Below are 27,485 nucleotides of genomic sequence, written 5' to 3' on the forward strand. Positions count from 1 at the left end.
AGGCCATACGTATAGAGGTCGTCAAACAATTCATATAGATATAACCTAGGGTTTCTTCATTAAGCTTGCTGTTTCTGTGGGGTTCACCAAGCGAAAGCAGTGGGATAGATGTAGTCCCAGTGGACCACTCTTGTCAAAAAATGCCCCACACAGCAAAGTTAGCGTACATAAATGGGGAATGTCTACCAGAGCCTCTGTGTCCATTAAAATCAACCCTCATACCCTTGAGCCTCACTCTTCTTAAAGCAGGAGAAGGAGGCACTGTATTGGAAAAGCCTAAAGAAGCCTGAGTGGCGATACCGGATGGGCTAAGGCGTCCACTCCCAGACGGGGGTTGTTAGTTTCAAGCAGCGAGAACCAATGTTGCACCTTAAAATTGTCCCTGCTTCCCAACAAGTTCACGACGGGACATCCAAATATGCTCCACAGCAAGGTTGTCACCTTTGCTGACAACGCCTAAATGTCGTAATGCACTCCCCTGGAAAGTCTAGTCCGTCTACTCTAACGTTGCTTTCCCAGGTGATGTCACGCGCCACAAGCAACGAGAGATGTCTGTCCAATCAGGTACGCAGCCTTCTGGCCACCCTGTGGACAACAAAGGACATGACACCGCCCTGTCGGTTTACAAACGTGACAGAGGTTAGCTTGTCCTTACTAAAGCAGAACATCCTTGTGTGAGAGTCCTATAGCAAAGAGTAGATGGCCATCAGTTCCATATGGAGAGCTACGATGCTGCTCCAAAGACCGCAGCCCTTGTCTCGGCCGCAGCTGCCACCCTATCCAGTTGGAGATGCGTCCGTGCGCTCATACATGTTAGACACATCCCAGGGGCACCGCCTGGCTTAAGTGGCTCAGAGAAACACACCTCGACAAGCATGGAAGGGTAGAGACAGAACGGTGTTTTTGTCTTGAATAAGGTCCAATCTGAGATGAAAGAACCATATCTGAAGCTGCTTCATGTTCAGCAGTACAAGGCTGACCACTGACTGAGCAGCTGAAATGAGACCGAGACGCCCCATCACAGCCACTGCCGTCACTTACCGCCGCTGTCATGACAATGTTTTTGAAGCCCTGTGCCAGGAGACAAGCAACACCTTGATTCGTTCACCCTAGAAACCCAGTTCTGAAGCATGAGTCCACACACTATTTTGGGATCTGCAGCTTACTTCTTGTGACAGTTATATAATCAACCAGTCTTCCAGGTAAGTGAGAATCCTCACCGACATCACACCCTTCCCAAGCAGAATCATACTCTCCTCTTTTAACTAAGACGTTCTTGGGAGTGGACACGGGTCCCACAGGATGCCTGAGAAAGAAGAAGAGAAAGCAGAATTGCAGTGTCTTTTCCCGCCAAAGCGACTTTGATAGCCACGCACAAGCAATCGGAGAAAGAGACCTTTTTCCACAGAACCAGCAGAGAGGGACACATTTTTCTCAGACGCTGTCATTCTGTTGCACGACACCGGGCTCACAAAAGAAGAAGAACCCCTAGTGGGTTTAACAAACCATTATAGATGAATTTATCAGGAAAAATTAATACGCTCTCCTGGTGGGACAAAATATAAATATTTTTTTCATTTCAATAACATGATGTACATACTGGAAAACGTAGTTAAAGATATATTAAACAGTATGTAAGAATTAACTGTAATTAATTTAAATTTTACTTTTACATATATTACATTCGAAGTTTGTATTGAGGTTCGATACAATGACCATAAAAAACGTTAAAACTATGGAGCAGTCATGAGTTTTGTGTGGTGCACCAGGAGAACCGGAGTTGGCTTCGGGTTTGTTTGTCACCAGATCGACAGAAGGAGCGTTTGATAAAATGTCCCCGAGTCGAGCGTGCTTTTTATTTGCTCGTCCTTGAGGCTGATAACTCGCAGATTGTGTGTGTGAATGAACTGAGGTCCCTTCACCACCACAAGTGAACACGTCGGCTAAAGAAAAAAGAAGGAAAAAAAAAACCTCACAGCTGCTGCTTTTTGTCCAATTTTGAGGATGAGGAGCACGTGAAAAGATGGAGGAACGTCAAAAAAAACTACGTAAAGATTTGAACCTAAAAGAAAAGAGTGAAGATGATGATTTCCATTTGTCTGGAGAAGTAAGAAGTTCATACACCGGACATTTTGACAAAAATATGGCCATTTTATTTAGTAATGACTTTGAGTTACATTGTATAACATTATGAATGTTGGGTTAATAATATATTGAGTCTACCACTTAAAATACTTTTTTAACTCTTATTCCATGTTGCCGTATATTATTTAAAACAATGTTAAAGCCTCACAAACAAGTCTTTAATAGAAAGAATAACCATATACATATATATTTTTACAACCTTAACCTACATTTTTTATTAATACTTTAAGCATTATTTGTATCTAATGTTTCTCAAGGGCTTTCTTTGAATTTCCTCAATCACAGTACATTTCTTTAATGACATCTTTCCGACTTCAAAATGAGCAAACAACTTCAGAATCAGACTTTTTATTTGACTGAAGGTAAAGGAACCACAGAGATGCAGAGAACAGTGAATCAAGTGATATTTCCCTCATCAATAAAAAAAAAAAAAAGAGATAAAAAAAAGACCAATCTTTACTGGACAACAAAAAGGAAAGGAAGAGAACAGAGATCAAACTAAACCAGAGAGTGAAGTCTTTGCTTCCCCCGTGTTAACGTTTTCTATGTTAGCAGCAGACGTTCAGACTCTATTTATATATATATATATATATGTATTGCACCCGGAAAGTGCTTTTGAATGGAAAACAATCACATTCAAGTTAATGACGAGACGACAGGCGACGTGACCTCAGAGTGATCAATAAAGTGCCCTTTAGGTTCATAGTGTTAGCAAAAAAAAAAGGAGAAAAAAGTAAATAGAAAAAAAAAAAACATGATTTTGTAGGAAACGTGCTGCTTTATATTCAGTGGCAATCACAGCTTTTCTTACACTCACACACTCTCACACACAGCTTCATCTTAGTGTCCATGGTAATACTTCTGTTAAATGTTAATGCGTACATAGATTTATAGTCGGTCAAAGACCCTAAAATGCGTTTTTTCCAAGAACAATGTACAGCATTATGAACAGCGACAGGCATGAATATCAATATCATGATGCAAACGTCTCACAGAAACTAGACCCTTTTTTTTTCTTTTTTCTTTTTTGAAATTGTCCTTCTCACGAACCACGAAATTAGACTTTGTCGTTTTACGATGAGGGTCAAGCGAACACAAGATTTGGGTTCATGCTGCATTCAGAGCTCTACGATAATAAAATAAAAAATATTTTCATCACCGTTACAAATGAGAGGGACTCTTGGGGGAAAAAAAAAAGGGAATCTGCAAAATAGTAGTTTATTTTTCCAGGAATTAAGCACTGATTTTAAAAAAACTGCCAAAAATTATAAAATAATTATTTGGGAGATAATTTTATCCCAGAGTCTTAAATTGTTAAGAAAATCGCGACCAAAACTAAAAAAAAAAATCTACAAAAAACCTGCTGCGTCTGTTTATAAAACATAGTTGTTTGGATTGGATGTCTTCACCGTGAGTGTGTTATGGTGCGCTGTGTTATAAAAGAGTAGCGTCTAGCTAACTTATATTGCACTCGTCGTGTAGCGTCTAATGTGGAGGGGGGCGTGGCCCTGTCCCTGAAACGTGATTGGCTAAATTCCCTAAGGTAATGTGGTGTCGTGGTCGTCGCGCGGCCGCGTTAGAAAACCAGATTTTCGAGGTCCTGATGCCTAAAACCCACCGATTGTGAGACGAGGAGTCGTTGAAATGTTTTCCAGCACCAGAGATATTTGCACACGGGTGTCGAGGAAACAGGAAGTCGTTTCTTCAACACCGTCCCGCATGTGAGGATTTAAAAAAAAAAAAGGAACAAAACAAAAAAAAGTAGGCATATTGGCTCAAGTAGTGGCTCGGACTCGCCGTCACAGCACAACATGCTCGTGCAGAACTGCTACAGCAGCTGGTTTGACATCCAGGTGATTTTTTTTTTCTCTTTTGTTGATTTGATTTCGATGGTTTGGGTCGTCGGTCCGACGCCGGGGTCTCAGTCCACGCCCTCGAAGCCCTGTGCGTTCTCCACCGCCATGAGCAGCTTCTCCCGCAGGTCGTCGAAGGACTCGTAGGTGGGCAGGTCCAGGCGGTTGAAGCTAAGGGAGGAGGAAAGAGTTGCTCATGAACGAGAGATCAATCTACTTCCAGGACGGCGTCGTTAGCCTCAGACGGAGGAAATCGAAATCACCGGAAATACCTTCAGTGATCGGTTACAGTGACGCAATAAGATCCAAGAAAGTATTGATACATTTAAATGTAGTTTTTCAAGAGACAGTGTCAATATTCAACAGCAACGTATCAATTAAAAAACGCTTTTGGCTTTTCAAATCATATTGTTTGTACTAGAGAGTCTATGGTTTATATATCAATAAATGTTGTTTAAAATAAAATAATTTAATCTTCTATTGACAATTTAACAGCGTTTACTTTTGTGCTGCAATTGAACTTCCAGCCACTAGATGGCAGCAGTCATCACGTCCTTAGCATCTTAAGGAACAACTAAATCTGGGCTTTGGAGATGACTGAGGACGAGAGGAAACATTGACTCCAGCAGCTTTTATAGCTGATGTTTGGAAATATTTTGGTTTGAAAACAAATGAAAGCAGTTACGACTTCGTCAAGAGTCATGTGGTCTGTAAATACTACAACACCAGAGTCAAGTACTCGACAATACTAGACATATATACTTGTTACTACACTATCACAACACCAGAGTCAAGTACTGGACAATACTACACATATATACTTGTTACTACACTATCACAACACCAGAGTCAAGTACCGGACAATACTACACATATATACTTGTTACTACACTATCACAACACCAGAGTCAAGTACTGGACAATACTACACATATATACTTGTTACTACACTATCACAACACCAGAGTCAAGTACCGGACAATACTACACATATATACTTGTTACTACAGTATCACAACACCAGAGTCAAGTACCGGACAATACTACACATATATACTTGTTACTACACTATCACAACACCAGAGTCAAGTACCGGACAATACTACACATATATACTTGTTACTACACTATCACAACACCAGAGTCAAGTACCGGACAATACTACACATATATACTTGTTACTACACTATCACAACACCAGAGTCAAGTACTGGACAATACTACACATATATACTTGTTACTACACTATCACAACACCAGAGTCAAGTACCGGACAATACTACACATATATACTTGTTACTACACTATCACAACACCAGAGTGAAGTACCGGACAATACTACACATATATACTTGTTACTACACTATCACAACACCAGAGTGAAGTACCGGACAATACTACACATATATACTTGTTACTACACTATCACAACACCAGAGTCAAGTACCGGACAATACTACACATATATACTTGTTACTACACTATCACAACACCAGAGTGAAGTACCGGACAATACTACACATATATACTTGTTACTACACTATCACAACACCAGAGTCAAGTACCGGACAATACTACACATATATACTTGTTACTACACTATCACAACACCAGAGTCAAGTACCGGACAATACTACACATATATACTTGTTGCTACACTATCACAACACCAGAGTCAAGTACCGGACAATACTACACATATATACTTGTTACTACACTATCACAACACCAGAGTCAAGTACCGGACAATACTACACATATATACTTGTTACTACACTATCACAACACCAGAGTCAAGTACCGGACAATACTACACATATATACTTGTTGCTACGCTATCACAACACCAGAGTCAAGTACCGGACAATACTACACATATATACTTGTTACTACACTATCACAACACCAGAGTCAAGTACCGGACAATACTACACATATATACTTGTTACTACACTATCACAACACCAGAGTCAAGTACTCGACAATACTACACATATATACTTGTTACTACACTATCACAACACCAGAGTCAAGTACTGGACAATACTACACATATATACTTGTTACTACACTATCACAACACCAGAGTCAAGTACTGGACAATACTACACATATATACTTGTTACTACACTATCACAACACCAGAGTCAAGTACCGGACAATACTACACATATATACTTGTTACTACACTATCACAACACCAGAGTCAAGTACTCGACAATACTACACATATATACTTGTTACTACACTATCACAACACCAGAGTCAAGTACTCGACAATACTACACATATATACTTGTTACTACACTATCACAACACCAGAGTCAAGTACTGGACAATACTACACATATATACTTGTTACTACACTATCACAACACCAGAGTCAAGTACCGGACAATACTACACATATATACTTGTTACAACACTATCACAACACCAGAGTCAAGTACTGGACAATACTACACATATATACTTGTTACTACACTATCACAACACCAGAGTCAAGTACCGGACAATACTACAAATATATACTTGCTACTACACTATCACAACACCAGAGTGAAGTACCGGACAATACTACACATATATACTTGTTACTACACTATCACAACACCAGAGTCAAGTACCGGACAATACTACACATATATACTTGTTACTACACTATCACAACACCAGAGTCAAGTAACGGACAATACTACACATATATACTTGTTACTACACTATCACAACACCAGAGTCAAGTACCGGACAATACTACACATATATACTTGTTACTTCACTATCACAACACCAGAGTCAAGTACCGGACAATACTACACATATATACTTGTTACTACACTATCACAACACCAGAGTCAAGTACCGGACAATACTACACATATATACTTGTTACTACACTATCACAACACCAGAGTCAAGTACCGGACAATACTACACATATATACTTGTTACTACACTATCACAACACCAGAGTCAAGTACTGGACAATACTACACATATATACTTGTTACTACACTATCACAACACCAGAGTCAAGTACTGGACAATACTACACATATATACTTGTTACTACACTATCACAACACCAGAGTCAAGTACCGGACAATACTACACATATATACTTGCTACTACACTATCACAACACCAGAGTCAAGTACCGGACAATACTACACATATATACTTGTTACTACACTATCACAACACCAGAGTCAAGTACTCGACAATACTACACATATATACTTGTTACTACACTATCACAACACCAGAGTCAAGTACTGGACAATACTAGACATATATACTTGTTACTACACTATCACAACACCAGAGTCAAGTACTGGACAATACTACACATATATACTTGTTACTACACTATCACAACACCAGAGTCAAGTACTGGACAATACTAGACATATATACTTGTTACTACACTATCACAACACCAGAGTCAAGTACTGGACAATACTACACATATATACTTGTTACTACACTATCACAACACCAGAGTCAAGTACCGGACAATACTACACATATATACTTGTTACTACACTATCACAACACCAGAGTCAAGTACCGGACAATACTACACATATATACTTGTTACTACACTATCACAACACCAGAGTCAAGTACCGGACAATACTACACATATATACTTGTTACTACACTATCACAACACCAGAGTCAAGTACCGGACAATACTACACATATATACTTGTTACTACACTATCACAACACCAGAGTCAAGTACCGGACAATACTACACATATATACTTGTTACTACACTATCACAACACCAGAGTCAAGTACCGGACAATACTACACATATATACTTGTTACTACACTATCACAACACCAGAGTCAAGTACCGGACAATACTACACATATATACTTGTTACTACACTATCACAACACCAGAGTCAAGTACCGGACAATACTACACATATATACTTGTTACTACACTATCACAACACCAGAGTCAAGTACCGGACAATACTACACATATATACTTGTTGCTACACTATCACAACACCAGAGTCAAGTACCGGACAATACTACACATATATACTTGTTACTACACTATCACAACACCAGAGTCAAGTACTGGACAATACTACACATATATACTTGTTACTACACTATCACAACACCAGAGTCAAGTACCGGACAATACTACACATATATACTTGTTGCTACACTATCACAACACCAGAGTCAAGTACCGGACAATACTACACATATATACTTGTTACTTCACTATCACAACACCAGAGTCAAGTACCGGACAATACTACACATATATACTTGTTACTACACTATCACAACACCAGAGTCAAGTACCGGACAATACTACACATATATACTTGTTACTACACTATCACAACACCAGAGTCAAGTACCGGACAATACTACACATATATACTTGTTACTACACTATCACAACACCAGAGTCAAGTACTCGACAATACTACACATATATACTTGTTACTACACTATCACAACACCAGAGTCAAGTACTGGACAATACTACACATATATACTTGTTACTACACTATCACAACACCAGAGTCAAGTACCGGACAATACTACACATATATACTTGTTACTACACTATCACAACACCAGAGTCAAGTACTCGACAATACTACACATATATACTTGTTACTACACTATCACAACACCAGAGTCAAGTACTCGACAATACTTCACATATATACTTGTTACTACACTATCACAACACCAGAGTCAAGTACTGGACAATACTACACATATATACTTGTTACTACACTATCACAACACCAGAGTCAAGTACCGGACAATACTACACATATATACTTGTTACTACACTATCACAACACCAGAGTCAAGTACTCGACAATACTACACATATATACTTGTTACTACACTATCACAACACCAGAGTCAAGTACCGGACAATACTACACATATATACTTGTTACTACACTATCACAACACCAGAGTCAAGTACTCGACAATACTACACATATATACTTGTTACTACACTATCACAACACCAGAGTCAAGTACTGGACAATACTAGACATATATACTTGTTACTACACTATCACAACACCAGAGTCAAGTACCGGACAATACTAAACATATATACTTGTTACTACACTATCACAACACCAGAGTCAAGTACTCGACAATACTACACATATATACTTGTTACTACACTATCACAACACCAGAGTCAAGTACCGGACAATACTACACATATATACTTGTTACTACACTATCACAACACCAGAGTCAAGTACTGGACAATACTACACATATATACTTGTTACTACACTATCACAACACCAGAGTCAAGTACTCGACAATACTACACATATATACCTGTTACTACACTATCACAACACCAGAGTCAAGTACTGGACAATACTAGACATATATACTTGTTACTACACTATCACAACACCAGAGTCAAGTACTGGACAATACTACACATATATACTTGTTACTACACTATCACATCACCAGAGTAAAGTACTGGACAATACTACACATATATACTTGTTACTACACTATCACAACACCAGAGTCAAGTACTGGACAATACCACAAATATACCCTTGTTACTTCAGAATCACGATACATCGTATTGTTGACCTTGGTTCTAGATCTGTAGATGGAACACTAACGGATCAATTCAGTTCAGCACAGGATCAGAATCAAAACATCAAATTTTAAGCACTTTTGATTTTGCCGCTATTTTTTGTTCAATGAATGAAAGAATTCACGTGTTAAAAAAAACGATTAAAAAAAAGGAATGATTAAATGTAAATACATTCAGTGTTAAAAAATCTGGTTAAAAATAACAAATTGAATTTATTTAAATTAAAACCTTTTACAATTTTTTCACGTTTGATTATTACATTTTTATTTTGTTACATCGAGTTATTAGACTGAACAATGAATTTATTAAATATATTGAATTTTAAATTGAATTGTATTGAATTTAATTCAGTGTTGGAAATTCAGATTCAAAGTCCAATGACACACATTAACTTCCAGACATGTGACCAAATTTTAGCAGTGAAAGGCATTCATGGAGTTATTTAGAAGATCATTATGTCGTTAATCTCTTTATCACCGTATTATTCGTACATAAGGCGCATTAAGCATGTTGCAGAGCCTCTTATTTCTGCTTCACGGGTTACTAAAGTCGTATTAAAACATTTTGAGGTTTTTTTTTAGAGCCGCGTACCACATGAAAGTCGAAGTAAAACCAGAATAAATACACAAAGGTCATAAATACTAGGAGTGCGGTCAAATTCTGAGAAGATTAAAGCATTTTAAGTGCACCTTATAGTCTAAAATATACGGTACTAATAAACGTGTGTCTGACAACATCATTTTTGTATCAGCACTTATTTGGAACCAAGAAGAAAAGACGAAGAAACTAGAAAAAATAAATATTTCAAATGATTCATATGATCCTTATTAACAAGTTTCGATGAACCCCCCGAAAATATGACACATTTGCACGTACCATGTGTGAGCTCTGGGAAGCTTGTCTGGAGTTCCCCACTGCTCGATGGTAAACAGCTGAGGGCCGTTGGAGCCTTGGGAGGAAAACAGGTAAAGATCATCCCGTTGGCTGAGAAAACAAACTGATTCCTAGAAGAAGAGTTCGTTTGTCGTGAACGGTACCGTAAAGTTCGGCGAAGCCGTTCATCGGAACTCTGGATGTTCCCGTGACAAACTGAAGGAGACGAATCCTCTTCTCGGCGTCCATCAGCAGGACGACCTGGCGATCGGAAAAAACAATGTCGTCAGTGCAAGAGGTCGGATCGACGCCACCAGTTAGAGATGAGTGGATTAAGACTTGAGATGATATCTCGTGGTCCTTAAGGTAAGTGCGCGGACCTCACTTTTTGTTCTTTTAGTTAAGAAATAAATCAATGATAGATTTAAGTTGGAAATGATTTTCTAAAAAAAAAAAGTTTCAGAAGACAGGGAAATAAAAACATAACATAACTTGGTTTAGGTCACGAGATAATTAATAATTACAACACACGACCTTTGACCTCTCGACCAACTGTGGAAAAGAGGTGCTCAATCTCGTGGATCTTTATTAAGTAAGTAAGTAAGTATAAGTAAGTCATTTTTATTCATATAGCGCTTTTCCAGACCAGGGTCACAAAGCGCTTAAACAATCAAAACAATATTTAATAAAGTATATACTTTAAAGATCAAGATAAAACTGATAAAACAACAGGAGTTCCAGAAAATCGAGGAAAAGCCTGAACAAATAAAAACGTCTTAAGATGTTTCTTGAAAGAGTCAGTATTAAGCAACACATTGTCCTTCAAGACCACAAAAAGCTCCGCTCTGATATCTTGATACTGTTATTGCCTTATCAATGAAGTCAGTCGTCAACACTGACAATGGTCTGACATGTCATCACGGATACGACTTCCTCATGATTACAGTTTGTTCGGGTCATTTATAAACCGCTACCGACATAATAGAAATATTCCACTAAATCCTGGGTCATCAGAAACAACTCAGATCAAATTAATTTGCTAAGAAATCAATTATTTATTTTGTTTTTTTTAATCTAAACTAACTTTACAACCGACCGCTACACACAAATGACCTCGAAAGTCAACTTTTTTAAGAGCGAACCGGCATTTTTTAGGAGGCCGACATGTGACCACGGATGACATTAACTGTGTGCTTTAGCTATCAGGGTGTGTTTGCAGTGTGTGTGTGGGAACCTGCATCTTTAAGCTCTTTCATCAGTGTAAACAAGGCCGTTCATCCAAACGTACTTTGATCTCCTAAAGGAAGATAACCCTTTCTTTTTTAAAAGCTGATATCGACAGAAAGAGAGGTTGCACCTTCCAGAACCACTGGATGACCGGGTGGTTGGGACAGTAGCCGTTCTTGTAAACAGTATGTTGCCTCCAGTCGTTGACGTCGACGTCGCCGAGGCCACACATGAGGAGCTGTGCGCAGAATTAAGAGCATGTGTCATGTATGGCTTAATAAAACAAATCTAATCCCGTAAGGAAATGTACCTCCAGCTCGTTCTCATCGAAAATCTTGATCAGATCGATCAAAATAAGCTCCGTGAACCCCTGAAACGAGACAAACGATCGGCGTCAGTGCATCGAAGGAGCGAACGAGACTGCCCCCCTGTGGTGACTTGAGAGTGTGCTAGAAAAATACCTCTAAGAAGGCGTTCATCTGCTTTTGGACCCTGTTGACAAACCTCCACTGGATGACCAGACTGTGATGTGGACAAAAAAACATGTTGTTAAGAGAGATTTTTTCATTTTCTAATATGAATCCATTGAAAACAATCTTACTCTATGTATTCTTGCTTATTTTCGTTGGTGACCACCATGTCAGAGCCGCTCGGTTTAAGATCCACTTGGTACGTCTGTACAGAAGAAAATAAATAAATGAACTTTTAACACATATACACACAGATATATACATACATACACACAAACAACCACACACACACACACACAACCACAAACAACCACACAAACAACCACACACACACACACACGCGTATACATACATACATACATACACACACGTATACATACATACATACATACACACACATACATACACACATGTATACATACATACATACATACACACACATACATACACACACACACAAACGTATACATACATACATACACACACAGGTATACATACATACATACATACACACACGTATACATACATACATACATACACACACATACATACACACACGTATACATACATACATACATACACACACATACATACACACACACAAACGTATACATACATACATACACACACAGGTATACATACATACATACATACACACACGTATACATACATACATACATACACACACATACATACACACACACAAACGTATACATACATACATACACACACACGCATACATACATACACACACATGTATACATACATACACACATATACATACACACACACAAACGTATACATACATACACACACACACACACACACACAGGTATACATACATACATACATACACACACGTATACATACATACATACATACACACACACACAAACGTATACATACATACATACACACACACACACACAGGTATACATACATACATACATACACACACGTATACATACATACACACACATACATACACACACACAAACGTATACATACATACATACACACACACGCATACATACATACACACACATGTATACATACATACATACATACACACACACGCATACATACATACACACACATGTATACATACATACACACATACATAAGTAAGTAAGTAAGTAAGTAATATATATTTATATAGCGCTTTTCGAGACCAGGGTCACAAAGCGCTTTAACAATCAAAACAATACTCAAAACAGTACATACTTCAAAGATCAAGACAACACCGAGAACAACACAGGAGTTCGAGAAATTCAAGGAAAAGCCTGAACAAACAGAAACGTCTTAAGATGTTTCTTAAAGGAGTCAGTAGACTCCATCAAGCGCAAAGAGAGAGGAAGATTGTTCCAAAGCTTAGGAGCAACAGCCTGAAAAGATTTCTCTCCTCTGGTCCTGAGCCGTGTGCGTGGAACCATCAGTAGATTCTGATCCACAGACCTCAGAGCCCGAGCTGGGGTGTAAGGCTGGATCAGATCAGTGATGTAAGGAGGAGCCTGACCATGAATAGCTCTGAAAGTAAGAACCAGAATTTTAAAGTTGATCCTGAAAGAAACTGGAAGCCAGTGAAGAGTTTTAAGGACCGGAGAAATGTGAGTTCTTCTACTAGAGCGGGTCAGAATTCTCGCTGCAGAGTTCTGAATCAACTGCAGGCGAGACAGATCCTTCTTGTTAAGACATGAAAACAAACTGTTACAATAGTCCAGACGAGAAGAAACAAACGCATGGATTACAAGCTCCAGATCATGTTGTGACAGCATTTTCCTAAGTTTAGAGATTTTTCTCAGTTGAAGGAAACAGTTTCTGGTCAGTTTTCTACAGTGTTGAACAAGAGACGTGTCTTTATCAAATACAACACCCAGGTTTCTCAGGCTCAGTTTGACAGACTGACCTAAGTCACCCAAGTACTGACTCAACCCTGGAATCGTATCATCAGGAGCAATCACCAGAGTTTCAGTTTTGTCCACATTAAGCTGTAAAGTGTTTTCACTCAGCCATTGTTTGATTTCTACATACACACACACAGACGCAGACTACAATAACCACATGTATTGCCCTCTCACACACATATAAATGCACAAGTCGTGGTTCTGTATAAAAGGTAATAGTTCTGTTTTGTAATTGTAAATGAATAAAAAACTAAAACAATCAGATTAAACATTGAGTGTCTTTATTAATGTCTTTTCAACCGTCTTCATGTTTTGCATCGTGGGTCTGAGAGAACTACAATTTTATTTATGCTGTATGTCTTGCATACAAGTTTATTTGACAATAAAAGAAGAAGAAAAAAAAAACTTGAATTAGCTAGAAGTCCTATGTCAGCTCACCTGACCAAAATTGTCTTCGTCGATGCAAAACCTCAAGTCCAGCTCAGTGGGATCGTTCTCCAGAATCCATTTCAGCGAGTTGTAGTATTCACTGTCCTGCAGGGGTGAGAAATACTCAGAGTGAGCAACAAAAAAAAACAATCTAAAGAAACATATTAATGTTATCCTGCCAGACAGAAAACTCACCACAGACTCCATGTCCTTGAGAGAAATCTGTTTGCCCAGCATCATCTTGTAAAACGGTCGGATGAAAAAGCCTGTGTGGCAACACCAGGGAGGAGTTCATACAAAAGGGAGAGAGTTTTGTTTTTTTCCACAACGTAAATACGAGTCACTGACCATCAAGGAGTTTCCCATGGAACACTGCCATTCCTGCAACCCGTCCGATGAACTTGAAGTAAGAGAGGTGGTCTTCGTTGCACAGGCCCGAGTTGGGATTGATCTGCAGAGTGTAGTTGTCTCTAAAAACACACAAAAAGAAAAAAAAATTATACTTTTTGTAAGATCTCCTGCAATACATAATTTACTTAAATAAGAAATAGTATATCGCAGTTAACACTTGGCTAAACCATGACAGATAAAAGAGTCATTGAGAGGTTTACTAAAATCTTTTTACCTTACACAAAATCATGTGCAACTTTCCTGGGTGAGGATGAGGAATATTCCAGGAAAAACTTGGGACCAAGTATAAACCTTTTGCGCTTTAATGACTGTCATTTGTTTTGCAGTTTGTAAACAATTCAGGATGGACTTTTGAATGAGAGGAAACAAGCCTCACAGGGAATTAAACACAGCAGCTCAGCTCATTACTGCACTGTGCAACTTGTACTACTTCACACACTCGTATACACTTTTCCAGACTCAACCGCAGCTACGTGTCAAAGTAAGTAAGTAAAGGTTATTTGTAAAGCACCTTTCTAGACCAGGGTCACAAAGCGCTTTAACAATCAAAAACAATACGCAGTTAAAACATATTTACTTAAAAAGATCACATAAGACAGGAGTCTCAGAAAATCAGGGAAAAGCACAAATAAAATGTCTTATGATCTTTCTTGAAGGAGTCACTAGATAGTTAGATTCTTCAGGCTTTTCCTTGAATTTCTCGAACTCCTGTGTTGTTCTCAGTATTATCTTGATCTTTAAAATATGTTCTTTTTTGAGTATTGTTTTGATTGTTTAAGCGCTTTGTGACCATGGTCTAGAAAAGCGCTATATAAATAAATATTACTTACTTACTATATTACTATAGTTCTGAAAGTAAGAACCAGAATTTTAAATTGATCCTGAAAGAAACTGGCAGCCAATGCAGAATTTTAAGAATTCGGGAAATGTGAGTTCTTCTACTAGAGCGGGTCAGAATTCTCGATGCAGAGTTTTGTATTAACTGCAGGCAGACACCAAATAAACTGTTGTACAATAGTCTAAAAGGAATGCTTACGTAGCAGAGTATTCAAACAGGCCGTAGTATGGATTGAACATCTCCTTTGAGAGGAGGAAGAACCACTCTCTGGCCACGCCGCCGTAATCCAGCCCTTTTTCGGACTCAAAGTCGATCCACAGCCGAGCTTTGAGGACGTCCGGCCTCTTCAGAGACATGATCCGTCGATACGATTCCTCGAAGATGTTGTTCCGATGAAGTTTCATCTCAAACCGGTTGGGAATGTCCGCCTAAAAAAACAAGGAAAAATATTATTGTTATAGTATAAATATATATACACACACACATATCCAGCCATCTATCTATCTATACACGTTTTCATTAAATGTTTAATCTTTTACGTATAATATCCAATATTTTTTCCATTCCTACTTTTGTGTACTTGTTGGTTTAACAACCAAAATGTTCACACTGTAGGAAAATATAAAAAGAATGTCTTATCTTGTCTTTAGAATCAAGTCTGACTACCTGCCAAATAACTTAACACCACAGATGGAATCATCCTTACACGCTTCAATACGCCTACTGTTACTTCCACAACTTTTCTCGGGAAGCCAGTCAAACATCTTCTCCAGACAAAAAACAAGTATTGTGCAAACAAATATCTACACCTTTAGTTTGTTCCAGAGACAGTTGCAAGGCAAGTATGTTGTGCGTTGTATTTTGGACTAAATTGCACAGTTAAAGGAGCTGTTTAGTTTAGTTTAGTAAGTGTGGTGCTACATTTAAATTGTGTGCTACTCTGTAAAAAATAAAAAAAATCTAATTTTTCCTTAAACACCTTAAGAAAAAACTCTAATAATGTGAAAGGTACCCTTAAATAGTAAACATTTATTGAGTCTTACACACTTTAAAACATATTTTACATTGGTGGACAAGAACTCCAACTATTTTCCAATAATTAAATTATATAAAATAATATTTAAAAAAAATCTGGTAAATATTTCACAAGACAAAGCATCACAAACAACATGTCTGCACCAACTGTGCATTCTTAATGCAATCAAGCAGATCCTTGGTTTCCTGTTGAGTTTAGATCCCATAACACGTCTCGGAATTATTTTTGTCAAAAATATAACTCACAGGTTTCTTGAATTTTTTCCTGAAGTAGTCGTACTTCTGCTTGAACTCTCTGGAGTAGGGAACCGCCTGCAGGGAGGAAAACATTTGGAGAATTCAACACCAAAAAATAAGGTAAATAAAGTACTAGACTGTTTCATTATCAGCAATGTAACAGATGTTTTTTTCTTTAAGTTTTTCTTCTTTAAGTAGATCCTATGTGAAATATGGTGCCCTTGTGTGTGAGCGTGAGACAGACTGAACTCTAGCATTCAAAGAAATAAAAAAAAAGGTTATTTTCCAGACAACATAAATGGTTTGGCAGAGACTCTGTGTGTGGACAATAAAAGGAAACTACTCACAGGTCCTGTGATGGCTGGGCTCTGAAGTCGAGGATCTTCCCACTGAGTGTTCTTTGTGTCTAGATGTAAAGAAAAACAACATAAAGCTCTGCCATTGAATTCTAACCAGGCCAAAATAAAAGTCCACAGGGACCGGCAAACATTTGTCCAAGAGCGAACACACTAATTAGCAAGAAGGAAAATATAACTTGGAGCAAAACAAACATGAGTTTATAAATATATTTGGTTACAATACCATAAGACAGAACAAATAACTTTTTTTTAAATTTAGATGTTTTTTTAAAATTAATTTTCAATTAAGTGTGCAAGAAAAATCATCAAAAGTCAGATAAGGCAATCTACTAGGTGTGTGTATTGGCAAGAATCTGGCGATAGGATATGTATCACGACGTATACTGTAGTAACAAGGGTATATTTGTAGTATTGTCCAGTACTTGACTCTAGTGTTGCAGAATTTACACACAACATGACTCTTGAAGAAACTGCTTTCATTTGTTTTAAAAACCAAAATATGTCCAAACATCAGCTTTAAAAGCTGTTGGAGTCCAGTGTATCCTCTCGACCTCAGTCACTACTGGGATCTCGCAGGATTTAATTGTTCCTTTAGCTGCGGAGGACGTGATGTGATGACTGCCAGCCATAAATATTTGCATATTAATTGTAAATTTTAAAAAAAGAAATCGACCCATTTTATTTTGAACACAATTTATTTAACTGTAAACCATGAAAGAATCATGGAGTTATAAAAGATATTAATAAAAAAAAATAAAAGGTAATCGGTCAGTGCTATCGAATGTCAATACAGCATAATGGTAAAAAATATCGCCGTATCAACACCCCTAATAATTTTTTTTTAGATAAAATTAGAAAATTGGAGAATTTACATTCATCTTACCAGAATTTAAAGTAAAATAAAAAATAAAAAGCCATTATTGATAACCTGAATGTACATAGCATACTCACTGTGGTCGATGTAGAACGTGCGACCATCTGAGTGAATCCTTTCTTCCCATCCAGGCTAAAAAAAAAAGGGCACAAGAGATGATGAGTTGTTTTTTTTAATCTTGTACCTCAATTCCACACATCAGCCCATACTCAAATAGTTTTTTTCAACAAATCCATCCTTCCATTTTTTTATTTTTTTAAATTAAAAGGCTTGATTGAACTTGTGACTGAAATAGCCTAAAGCACTGCAGGGGGCGAAGCTCAATCAAACACCTGAAAGGAACCGAGAGGATTTTTCTTTCCTATTTGAGTCGGGTCTGAGACGTCAGCAAGGCAGGGATACAACCACCACATGAAGGTTAATCACCACCACTGGTTCAGAACCAGAACACCATCACGGACCACTCGGAACAGTGTCACACATACACACAAACGCTCCCACAGCACCAGCAACCAGGCAATTATAATAAGTAGCTGAGGGTTGAATCTGCCTGAGGTTTCTGGGACTTCAGCTCCACAGGGTGTGTGAAAAAAAAAAGCTGAGAGCATGCAGCCACTTTCTTCTTTAAAAACAAAGTTGCTTGATTTATTTTTTTACACCTCTATTCCCCTCTCCCCCCTTCAATAATAATCATTAACCTTTCCATTTATTTACAACCCAAAAAAATGTTTTTGTCACGACCCCAATCACATTTGAAAGGTTTTCTAATCTATTATGAACCGATATATTTATAAATATATATTTAACTGAGGGGATAGTGGCGGCGGTGGAGGGTGATACAGAGGTTATAGAGAAAGCAGGGCCAATAAAGAAGAAAATGAAGATGCCAGGTCCATCCATGCTGATTACAAGAGATAAAGGAGAGAAGAAGACAGGTAAGAACATGGAAAGCGCAAGGCTGTCTGCAGGCATTTGACCAGACCGGACTGGACCAGACAGGAAGGTAGGCAGGCAGAGTGAGGGAGCCAACCAACCTCCTCTGGTAGGTGCTGCCAAGCAGACAGGCCAGATGTAGAAGAAGTAGCAAACATTAGTCCCACCATAACAGAGAGGAAGTGGAAGAGAAAGAAGAGAGACAACAACAAACACACACAGACTGGCGCGCACACACACACCGAACAAGCCTGAGAAATATCATCTAGATAATCGACACAAGACATTCAAATCGTGTTTACCCGTTCAAACTTTACCATCTTAAAGATGGGCGAAGACAAAAGATGTATGTGTAATAATAACATTAGTACAATTTTATTCTAATGGAACCCTTATCAACTGCCATGTTTCAAATGTACCTTTAATTTAGTATAAAAAAAAGGAAAGTACATGTTTCTCACTAATTAAATGGTTATAATGTAATGTCAATCTTTTTCCAAATTCATCAAAAATATACAACAAAGAGATTCCAATGTTATTGGTTAGATCAAATGTTCTAGCACATTAGGAAAAAAAAAAGGAATCGACTAGGTTAAAACATTTTAAACAAGAAATTATTTTTTACTCTGTCATTAGACTTTTTGGTTTATTGACATTAATAATCTCAATTTGAGCAGCTTTTCTTAAAACATGTTAAGAATCTAAACTTTGAGTTGTGTGTTTTCTCAACATCAGACAAAAGCAACATCATGAAAAGAACATGTGGTGGTGATGGTGCCATCAGTGAGTCTGTTTGAATACTCACAGGCAGTGGTCCTATATCTCCAGGATCCATCGAGTTCTTGTTTCTCATGTGGACTGGATATTTTAACCTCGGATCCTCCTGTTATTCATCGTGGAACAATACAAAAAGAAAATTAATCTCAAGGTTTATTATGTTGGATTATCTTTCAAATGAAAATATTACCCTCATTACAGTCTAATTTGTCTAAAGGTAAATGTTAAGGTGCTATAAAAACAGAATTTTTACACCATGAAGGCTTTGTTACATTTATAGCTATTATGGAATCAATTCTTCGGTATAATAGCAAGCAAAAGTCAATACTTATATGCCTGAAAGAATCAACTCAAGTGTTTTTCCCATCTTCACCACTGGGTGTCACTACAAATCTACATCATGACTAAGGCCTATTTAAGCGCTATCCTAAAACGTGAATTAAATAACAGTGTGTTACCAAGAAATATTTATACAATTCAGAATCAGAAACTTTTAATTGAACAAGTCAATCATATGTGCCCTTTAATCAAATCCAGGCTCATGGTAGTTTTATTCTTTCTCAATAATACAAACCGAAAACATTTATTTTAAAGAAAAACAGTTCCAAGCAAGAAGCACCGCAGACTGAGAACAATCAGGACTTTAGAGGATCACTCACCCACGTGGTCACTCTGCTGTTGTGGTCGATGAAGAAAGGCCGTCCATTAGGTGCTATCCTCATCTCCCAGCCGGGCGGCAAAAAGCTCTGCTGTGTTTTGTGCTGTGATTTCGGGGAGCTATAGGGGGACAGTTGTGGAGACTGCGGGTTGGAGAACGTGTCCTTCACAGCCCTCCTCAATTGGACGTTGTTGCTTGCTCCCTAAAAATAAAAATAAAATGTAATCCGTTCTTCCTATGTATGAAGAATATATTTTAATCACTAATCCTACTTATTTACTAATGAACAAACTCTAGTTTAAAATGCATGATTACAGAGCCACATATCTAATTTGAAAAGTAATTATCTTAGGTGATGTTCATCTAGTGACTTTACTCAACAAAGGACTTGACTTTGGACAAGAGATTAGAAACAAACAGAAATACATGCATTATCTTCCTAGAACATAGCAAAAACAAATGTACTTGAACATGTAGATGTGGAATATAAGTATATACTGTATATATAAAGTTAAAAAGCTTAAATGAAAGACAACCTTTTTAATGGTTAATTGCTTATGTGGAAGGGATGAATGTGAAAGCTACAATTAGAAGGCAAAATAAACAAAGAAACCGGGGACTGTAAACAGGAAAATGGTAGGTTTACTGATGTGTTATCAGTGATGCACCGGATGCAGCCGAGGTCCATGGTGTTGTCTAAATTGCAATCTAAATTGCTGGTTAATGTGGGATCTAAGAGCCCGGTGGAGTATGCAGGCCGAATTAGTTCAAATAGAAAGATCTTCATGCCAACTTCATCACTCCATATCCGTCAGTCAGATATGATGAGAGATTTAAATCATTTATTATTGATACGATGGAGTCTTTGTGGATATCCTTTGCATCACATTATATAAAATACCATTTGAGTTAGGTACTAGATCTTTTAATTACTACTTAAGATGAAATAAAACAGAATGGAAAAATTTAAGTTTATCAGTCGATCAAAAGTTGATCGTCTGCTAAAATAATTTATTTTACAAGTGGTAGAGAATTCCAAGATTCTACCTTTATTCTGCCATTTTACAATCCCCTAACACAACATTATAATGGTAGAGATTGAAAGAAACTGATGCGAAAGAAAACAAAGAAAGTTGTTTTCTTTCATGTTCTAAATGGAATAGTGGAATCCATGAGGTCAGTGAGGAATTCTTCGAAATCCCTAAAATGTAATAATCTATTCTTTGTCCCATTAGAAACACTGACATATACATTTATTCTAATAATCTAATATAATATATATACATATTCCCCGTATTTTTATTTTCTAAAAAACAGATAAACACATCCCAGAGGTAACACGTAAATAAGACTTGAGGAAAGGTAAAGAAAGGAAGCGGTCAAGCAGGACAGTACTACAGGAGCATAACCTCACCTCTAATGGGGTGGATAGGGTAACGGTTGGGGAGCTGAGGCTACGAGGTCGTCGGACTTGGGGCTCATGGAGGTGGATGTTGGAAGCATTGGAAGTGGAGGGGGTGGATGCCAGAGCCGAAGCTCCCCCAGAAGATGATGCTGCTGCGGCGGCGGAGGTGCTCGGTGCGTCTTCAGTCAGCTACGAGTGAGAGCGACAATTTGTGATCAGAAATGTTAATAATGGGTGTTGTTGACCGTCACACTGTCCTCCACATCGAGCATGCTGTCGACGAGGCTCTTCTGCACTACAAAGACCCCAGAAAATTGCATTTTCTATTTTAGGATTTCATCTTTTTGGCGCAACTTTGAAGGTAGATAAAAGTGCAGGTTAATATCATCAACAGTCCCTCTAGGAGACCCGAGTGCAGCTGTAGCAACTGTAACATAGAAACAAGGGCAAGACAACAACTACAGACTGGGTAGAAGAAGAAGAAGAAGAAGAAGAAGAAGAAGAAGGACATGGCTGCAATTCCATGCAAGGGTTAAAAGGCTTGACCATATAAAGTTGCACTTGACAAACAAACAGCTTGACAGGAGAAGAAAGACAAGCAACATTGTGAAAGGAGGGACGAAGAAAGAGGTGGACGTTAGATCATTATTCTGCACAAACACACGAGGAACAAACACGTTCAAGTGGACGATGAGACTGAACACACAAGGGGAGCCACGGTAACTCCAGTCCCATGCATGAGATGGCTCCAGCTGTTCGGACCTGCTGTACCTGCACAATCGGCCTAGTCCAGGTTGTGGTGCGGCTGTTATGGTTGACGTAATAAGTTCTTCCCTTTGTGTCCTTCCTTTCCTCCCATCCAGGGGGCAGGCCAGGGGTGGTCAAGGCGTAAGCTGTCGCTGAGGGAGACTGGAGAGCACAGACGACTAAATCAGTACATGCTGGTGTCAACTGCCAGAAGAAGAACTTGTGAGAAGTCTTCAAAAGTCAGCACCAGAAGAAGGTGTTCGGAAAAGTTCCCCACATTGTCACAAAATGTTCTACTCTAATAGTACAGAATATGCAGTTCATTGAAAGTTGTTGAACGTGAAAGATAAAAAATGAACTCCCAGTGGGTGGACCCGTAGAACACGGACCACATTAGACACATAAAAACATTGTGTGCTTGTTAGATGACGACTGTGCTATTACCAATGAAACCCATTATCAAAACACTTGAGCCTGATAACACATTCACAAACCGTAGTCACTTTGGAAATATATAAACATCGTCAACACACTTATATTCACATCCTAGCAAAAATGTATTATCGTACATATGCAGTTCCAAGGTTTTCTTACATAAATCCCATTCTTCACACCACATAGTGAATTAGTTTGTTTTATCAAGTTTCATTTAGTTGCAGATGTGCCAGTAGATGTGTGACTAAAATAGGATACAACTAATGGGGTTGGTACTTAAAATAAACTGATTTATTACCGTAGACTCCTCACCACCTGAGACAGTTTGAGCTCTTGTTCTTCTGGTGTGCGAACTCCGCTGGTGGTAAACAACATAGGAAGATGTTTGGTTGTCTTTTTTTTTATTATTGTTTTAAGATCACAAGGACTTATTATTGGGGAAGTGAGGGGATGCAATCACGCTGTGGATCAGGCCAGGAGTGATGGATGAGTGAACTCACATATTCATTCTCAGAGGAGGTGATGAGTGACAGAGAAGGGGGGGAAATCTGCGTTTTTTTTATTTTAATGGAAGCATTAGAAGGCTGCAAAGATAGAGATTAACTAAAAAAAATACAAATTACAAGCATTAGCCCAAAGGAGAGGTGTTTGATTTTGATTCGATCCAGAAAGTTTAGAGTAGTTTAGAGTAGAATCGCAGTTACAGAGCCAAGTTTCAATCTTCAGACACAGCTGCCGCTGTGGTATTTTACTTCAAGGAAAGCACTATGGTTCGCCTCCATAAAAATTAATCCACAACCCGTGAATCGTCCTTAATCTCTGCCTCAGCTAAATCTTATGCTCAGCTTCAGCTCAGCCTCTTCACCTCTGCTTCTTTGGGTTACATAACTATCTTATAAAATTGTTATGTTTGCCTGCCTGCACAAACTTCACTGCGTATTTAATTATAATAATTTCATGATTCCCATTTGCATTGTGGGAAGGCGAGCAGAGGCAGTGATACATTTGACACATTTCTTACCAAATCTATTCTTCAAAGTTGTTCCATTAGATTTTTTTCTGTTCCAATTCATGGTTTAATTAATAAATTGCTATTAATTACTGTTTGCCGTAAGCGACTGCTTTTGTCTGCTGCCAAGCCTGTCATTCATGGGAAACGCCGACATCAGCATTTAGTAGCCAACTGACTCAACTGTATGACCCACATCAGATTCTGAACATGTGACACGTTTGCTGAGCTGCATCACTGATGCTGTGACTCACAACACTTGAGGGACTACTATCATGTGCTGTGGTCCCTCGTCCTACTCCCCGGACAATATACTCTCTTGTCTTTCCTTTCACAGAGTCGTAGAATTTCTCATGTCATCAAACATGACTGTAAGTGAATCACAAGTGTAGAAAGTAGAACAGGAGGAAAAACAATTAGAGCTGGAGTTAAATGGAAAAGGGTATGATGTAAATATTAGGAAGAGAAGTGGCGGATTTGCGACTGCAATTCTAGTAGAGAAAAGGGTTTTTAATGCATGAAATCTGAGATGGTACCTCCAGACGGTGTTAAAAGAACAAGTGTTATCAGATGCACAGGAGAACAGTCTTATGGGAGAAGTAATCAACAGGTGAAAAACAGCACAGGGGTAGTGGCAAGACAAAAATGAAGGAGTATTAGAAATATATACCGTAGGTGGAGGAGCCAGTGCCTGATCACTCACGCCATCTGTCATACTGGAAGACCGGAGTCTGTTGGACAACTGCGTCTTTCATGGAAGAAGAAGCAGCATTTTTACTTCTTTTTTTTACCCTTTTGTCCAATTTTTCCCTTCATTAAATCAGAATGTCTGCGACTCACCAGTCCAGAACTGGTTCCAGGAATTTCACCATTTGACTCTGGGGAAAGTGACAACCGCATGTTTAAATCATCAGAGAAGTTCTGGGAGACGGGTGTCGGTGGAGGCTGCGGGGTCATGGCGGAAGAGGTGCTGGGCTGTGCCGAACTGTCGTTAGGATCCTCTTCTGTGATGAGATCCCACGACTGAAGAAATCGAGAGGACATGGGAGTTGGAAATAACAACATTTCAGTGACATCCTCAACGTGACGAAAGCATGCATCTTCCAGCTCACGTTATCAATTTCCCTGGGCTCCAAGTTTTCCACGTTTTCCAAATCTTCGCTGATGTGTCTTCTTGATCGAAAAACGCGATGAGCCTCTTGGTGGATCTGTCGCTGCCGATTATCGCTCTCCGTCTCCGAAATGACGTCCCTAAGAGAATGGAAGCCAAAGAACCAACAGTGATGGGGATGCAAGTAACATATACAACAAACAAATAACAAATAAAGATGATATTCACACATACATGTTTGTGGGACGTTTCCATTGTGTGCTGCGATTGTTGTGGTTGACATAGTAGGTGCGTCCAAGGTTGTCCACCTTTTCCTCCCATCCTGGCGGCAATGGTGGCAAGAGCTGCTGAGGTCGCTGAGAGCCAAAATCGGAAGACTCATCCAATACCTAGAAAAAAAAAAACAGAGAACATATTTTTAAATTGTTTTTTTCCCATGAACCTAAACCTTAAGAGTTCCAACTTTTTAAATGATATATTAAAAAGTTATACGTAGTAGAAATACTTGTATTTGATAAGGATCAATAAAGTATGTATCCATCCATATATCAATCTATCCAACTAATACATCCCATTCCTGACTATTTAATAAATTGTTCGTCTGTTTTTTTTTAAGAAACAAACCTGTATTTTAAAGACTCAGATTTTTATGGTACTTGATTAATATACACAAATCATTTCAAATATTTTTGAATCTGGAAATGTAATTATATTTTGTCAAGTTAAAAAACAAGTCTTAGTGAAAAAAAATGTGTTTGGTTTTTGTGGGCAAACAAAGGTCAGGATACATTAAAAAAAAAAAAAAAAGTAAGCGAGGGGAAAAGCTGAATAAAAACATATGAATCATCAGTGAGTCGTACAATACATTCCACTGTGTCCAGGGGAAAATACAGGGTAAAGGGTGAGGCATCATAAAAAAGAAAAGAGGATAATAAGGATAAGGATATTTGCTTGTAAAATGTCACCTTAAAGGTGTACCTTCACTGCTCTGAAAGGCACATAAAACACACCCTTATTTCCGATTGCTTATGTATTCCTAACTAAAGTAGCTCATTTGATCCCAGGATAACAAAAGAGGGTGAAGAGGTTGTTGTTTCCCAGAATCGGGGGCAGTGTTACAAACGGCTTTACCAGATGCTGACCTAGAAAAGACATTCACCCGATTCTGGCGGTAAACTGCCGTCTGAATTCTTGAAGAAAAAGGAAGGATTTCGTCTGCTGCGACTCTTCAGAGGGAGAATGAAAACTACTTTTGAAATAAAAAGACGGGATGTCATAAAAGTAAAAGTGGGAATGTTTCTAAGGAAAACCATTTGTCACTACTTCAAAGCACATCTTGGGTAATGGCGAGACAGCAGTTAAAGTGGCTGCATAAATCTATGAGACCTTACCTCGGCCTCCTCCCTAATTTCTCCAGCTTCATCCTCGGGTCCTCCTTGTTTGGGCAGATACGCCATCTTCAGACGTAGGTAACCTTTCACCCTGGACTTGTGACTGGAGGACGACATTGGAGAAGGCTGACTTATAAACATGTTAAGAAGCAGATGGTCTCCATCCTCCCTCACTTTGTAAGGTAATGCGATGAGTAAATGTTTTTTATCTCTCACTTCTCCAGACAGCATTCAACTCTCACTACGAGTTGTAATCAACATTCACCCTCATAAAAAAAATGACTGACCTTCTTGGGCGCAACAGGAAGTCTTTGAACGTGTAGGGACGCTCCATGGCCGGGTCCTCCGTCTGCAAATTGAACAGAGTTATGCGTTTACAGCCATTAGCATCGAACCATCAGCCGTAAGCTTAGAGCACAGCTGTTGCCTTTTACTCTTGAACCCAAAGAGCTTAACTCACTCAGAATTCATAAAGTTGCCTAATAAGAGGAACGTGAAATATTTTCCTTTAGTCACTCAAATACTTAACAACTCTTGATTAAATGCATCTATGCAAGATTTTCAACAAAAACTCAAGCTATGACCAGCTCCTACAATTCCCAATAATATAAATACTAAAAGATACATTTGTCATCTACTGTACACCAACATACTACAGACTACAACAAACCCTTGGGCGCAAAATACAAATAAAACCTCATCCATTACAATACCGATTAT

General features: G+C 38.4%; 1 protein-coding gene across 6 annotated transcripts in view; it reads right to left on the reverse strand.

The window, feature by feature from the left end:
* Nucleotides 1-2,477: 2,477 nt before the first annotated feature.
* The window catches only part of nedd4l (NEDD4 like E3 ubiquitin protein ligase), a 41,058-nt gene continuing 16,050 nt past the window's right edge, over nt 2,478-27,485 (reverse strand). For 3 of the 6 annotated variants that reach the window (XM_087790649.1, XM_087790650.1, XM_087790646.1), the window contains 26 exons: nt 27,053-27,114; nt 26,766-26,868; nt 25,609-25,763; nt 25,376-25,514; nt 25,104-25,286; nt 24,934-25,011; nt 23,553-23,612; nt 22,844-22,981; nt 22,082-22,261; nt 20,669-20,869; nt 20,038-20,115; nt 19,334-19,348; nt 18,377-18,431; nt 17,414-17,472; nt 17,076-17,141; nt 15,993-16,222; nt 14,894-15,015; nt 14,741-14,811; nt 14,555-14,650; nt 12,344-12,417; nt 12,204-12,264; nt 12,053-12,112; nt 11,873-11,980; nt 10,680-10,776; nt 10,519-10,591; nt 2,478-4,169 (listed from right to left, as the gene is read on the reverse strand). In XM_087790649.1, coding sequence (XP_087646775.1) covers nt 4,067-4,169; nt 10,519-10,591; nt 10,680-10,776; nt 11,873-11,980; nt 12,053-12,112; nt 12,204-12,264; nt 12,344-12,417; nt 14,555-14,650; nt 14,741-14,811; nt 14,894-15,015; nt 15,993-16,222; nt 17,076-17,141; nt 17,414-17,472; nt 18,377-18,431; nt 19,334-19,348; nt 20,038-20,115; nt 20,669-20,869; nt 22,082-22,261; nt 22,844-22,981; nt 23,553-23,612; nt 24,934-25,011; nt 25,104-25,286; nt 25,376-25,514; nt 25,609-25,763; nt 26,766-26,868; nt 27,053-27,114 — 2,667 coding nt within the window. In that variant the 3' untranslated portion in view covers nt 2,478-4,066. The remainder of the gene's footprint in view (nt 4,170-10,518; nt 10,592-10,679; nt 10,777-11,872; nt 11,981-12,052; nt 12,113-12,203; nt 12,265-12,343; nt 12,418-14,554; nt 14,651-14,740; nt 14,812-14,893; nt 15,016-15,992; nt 16,223-17,075; nt 17,142-17,413; nt 17,473-18,376; nt 18,432-19,333; nt 19,349-20,037; nt 20,116-20,668; nt 20,870-22,081; nt 22,262-22,843; nt 22,982-23,552; nt 23,613-24,933; nt 25,012-25,103; nt 25,287-25,375; nt 25,515-25,608; nt 25,764-26,765; nt 26,869-27,052; nt 27,115-27,485) is intronic. The other 3 variants (XM_087790651.1, XM_087790647.1, XM_087790648.1) reach the window with 2 other exon arrangements.

Source organism: Callionymus lyra, chromosome 5, assembly GCF_982586985.1.
Source record: "Callionymus lyra chromosome 5, fCalLyr1.hap1.1, whole genome shotgun sequence".
Lineage (NCBI taxonomy): Eukaryota > Metazoa > Chordata > Actinopteri > Syngnathiformes > Callionymidae > Callionymus > Callionymus lyra.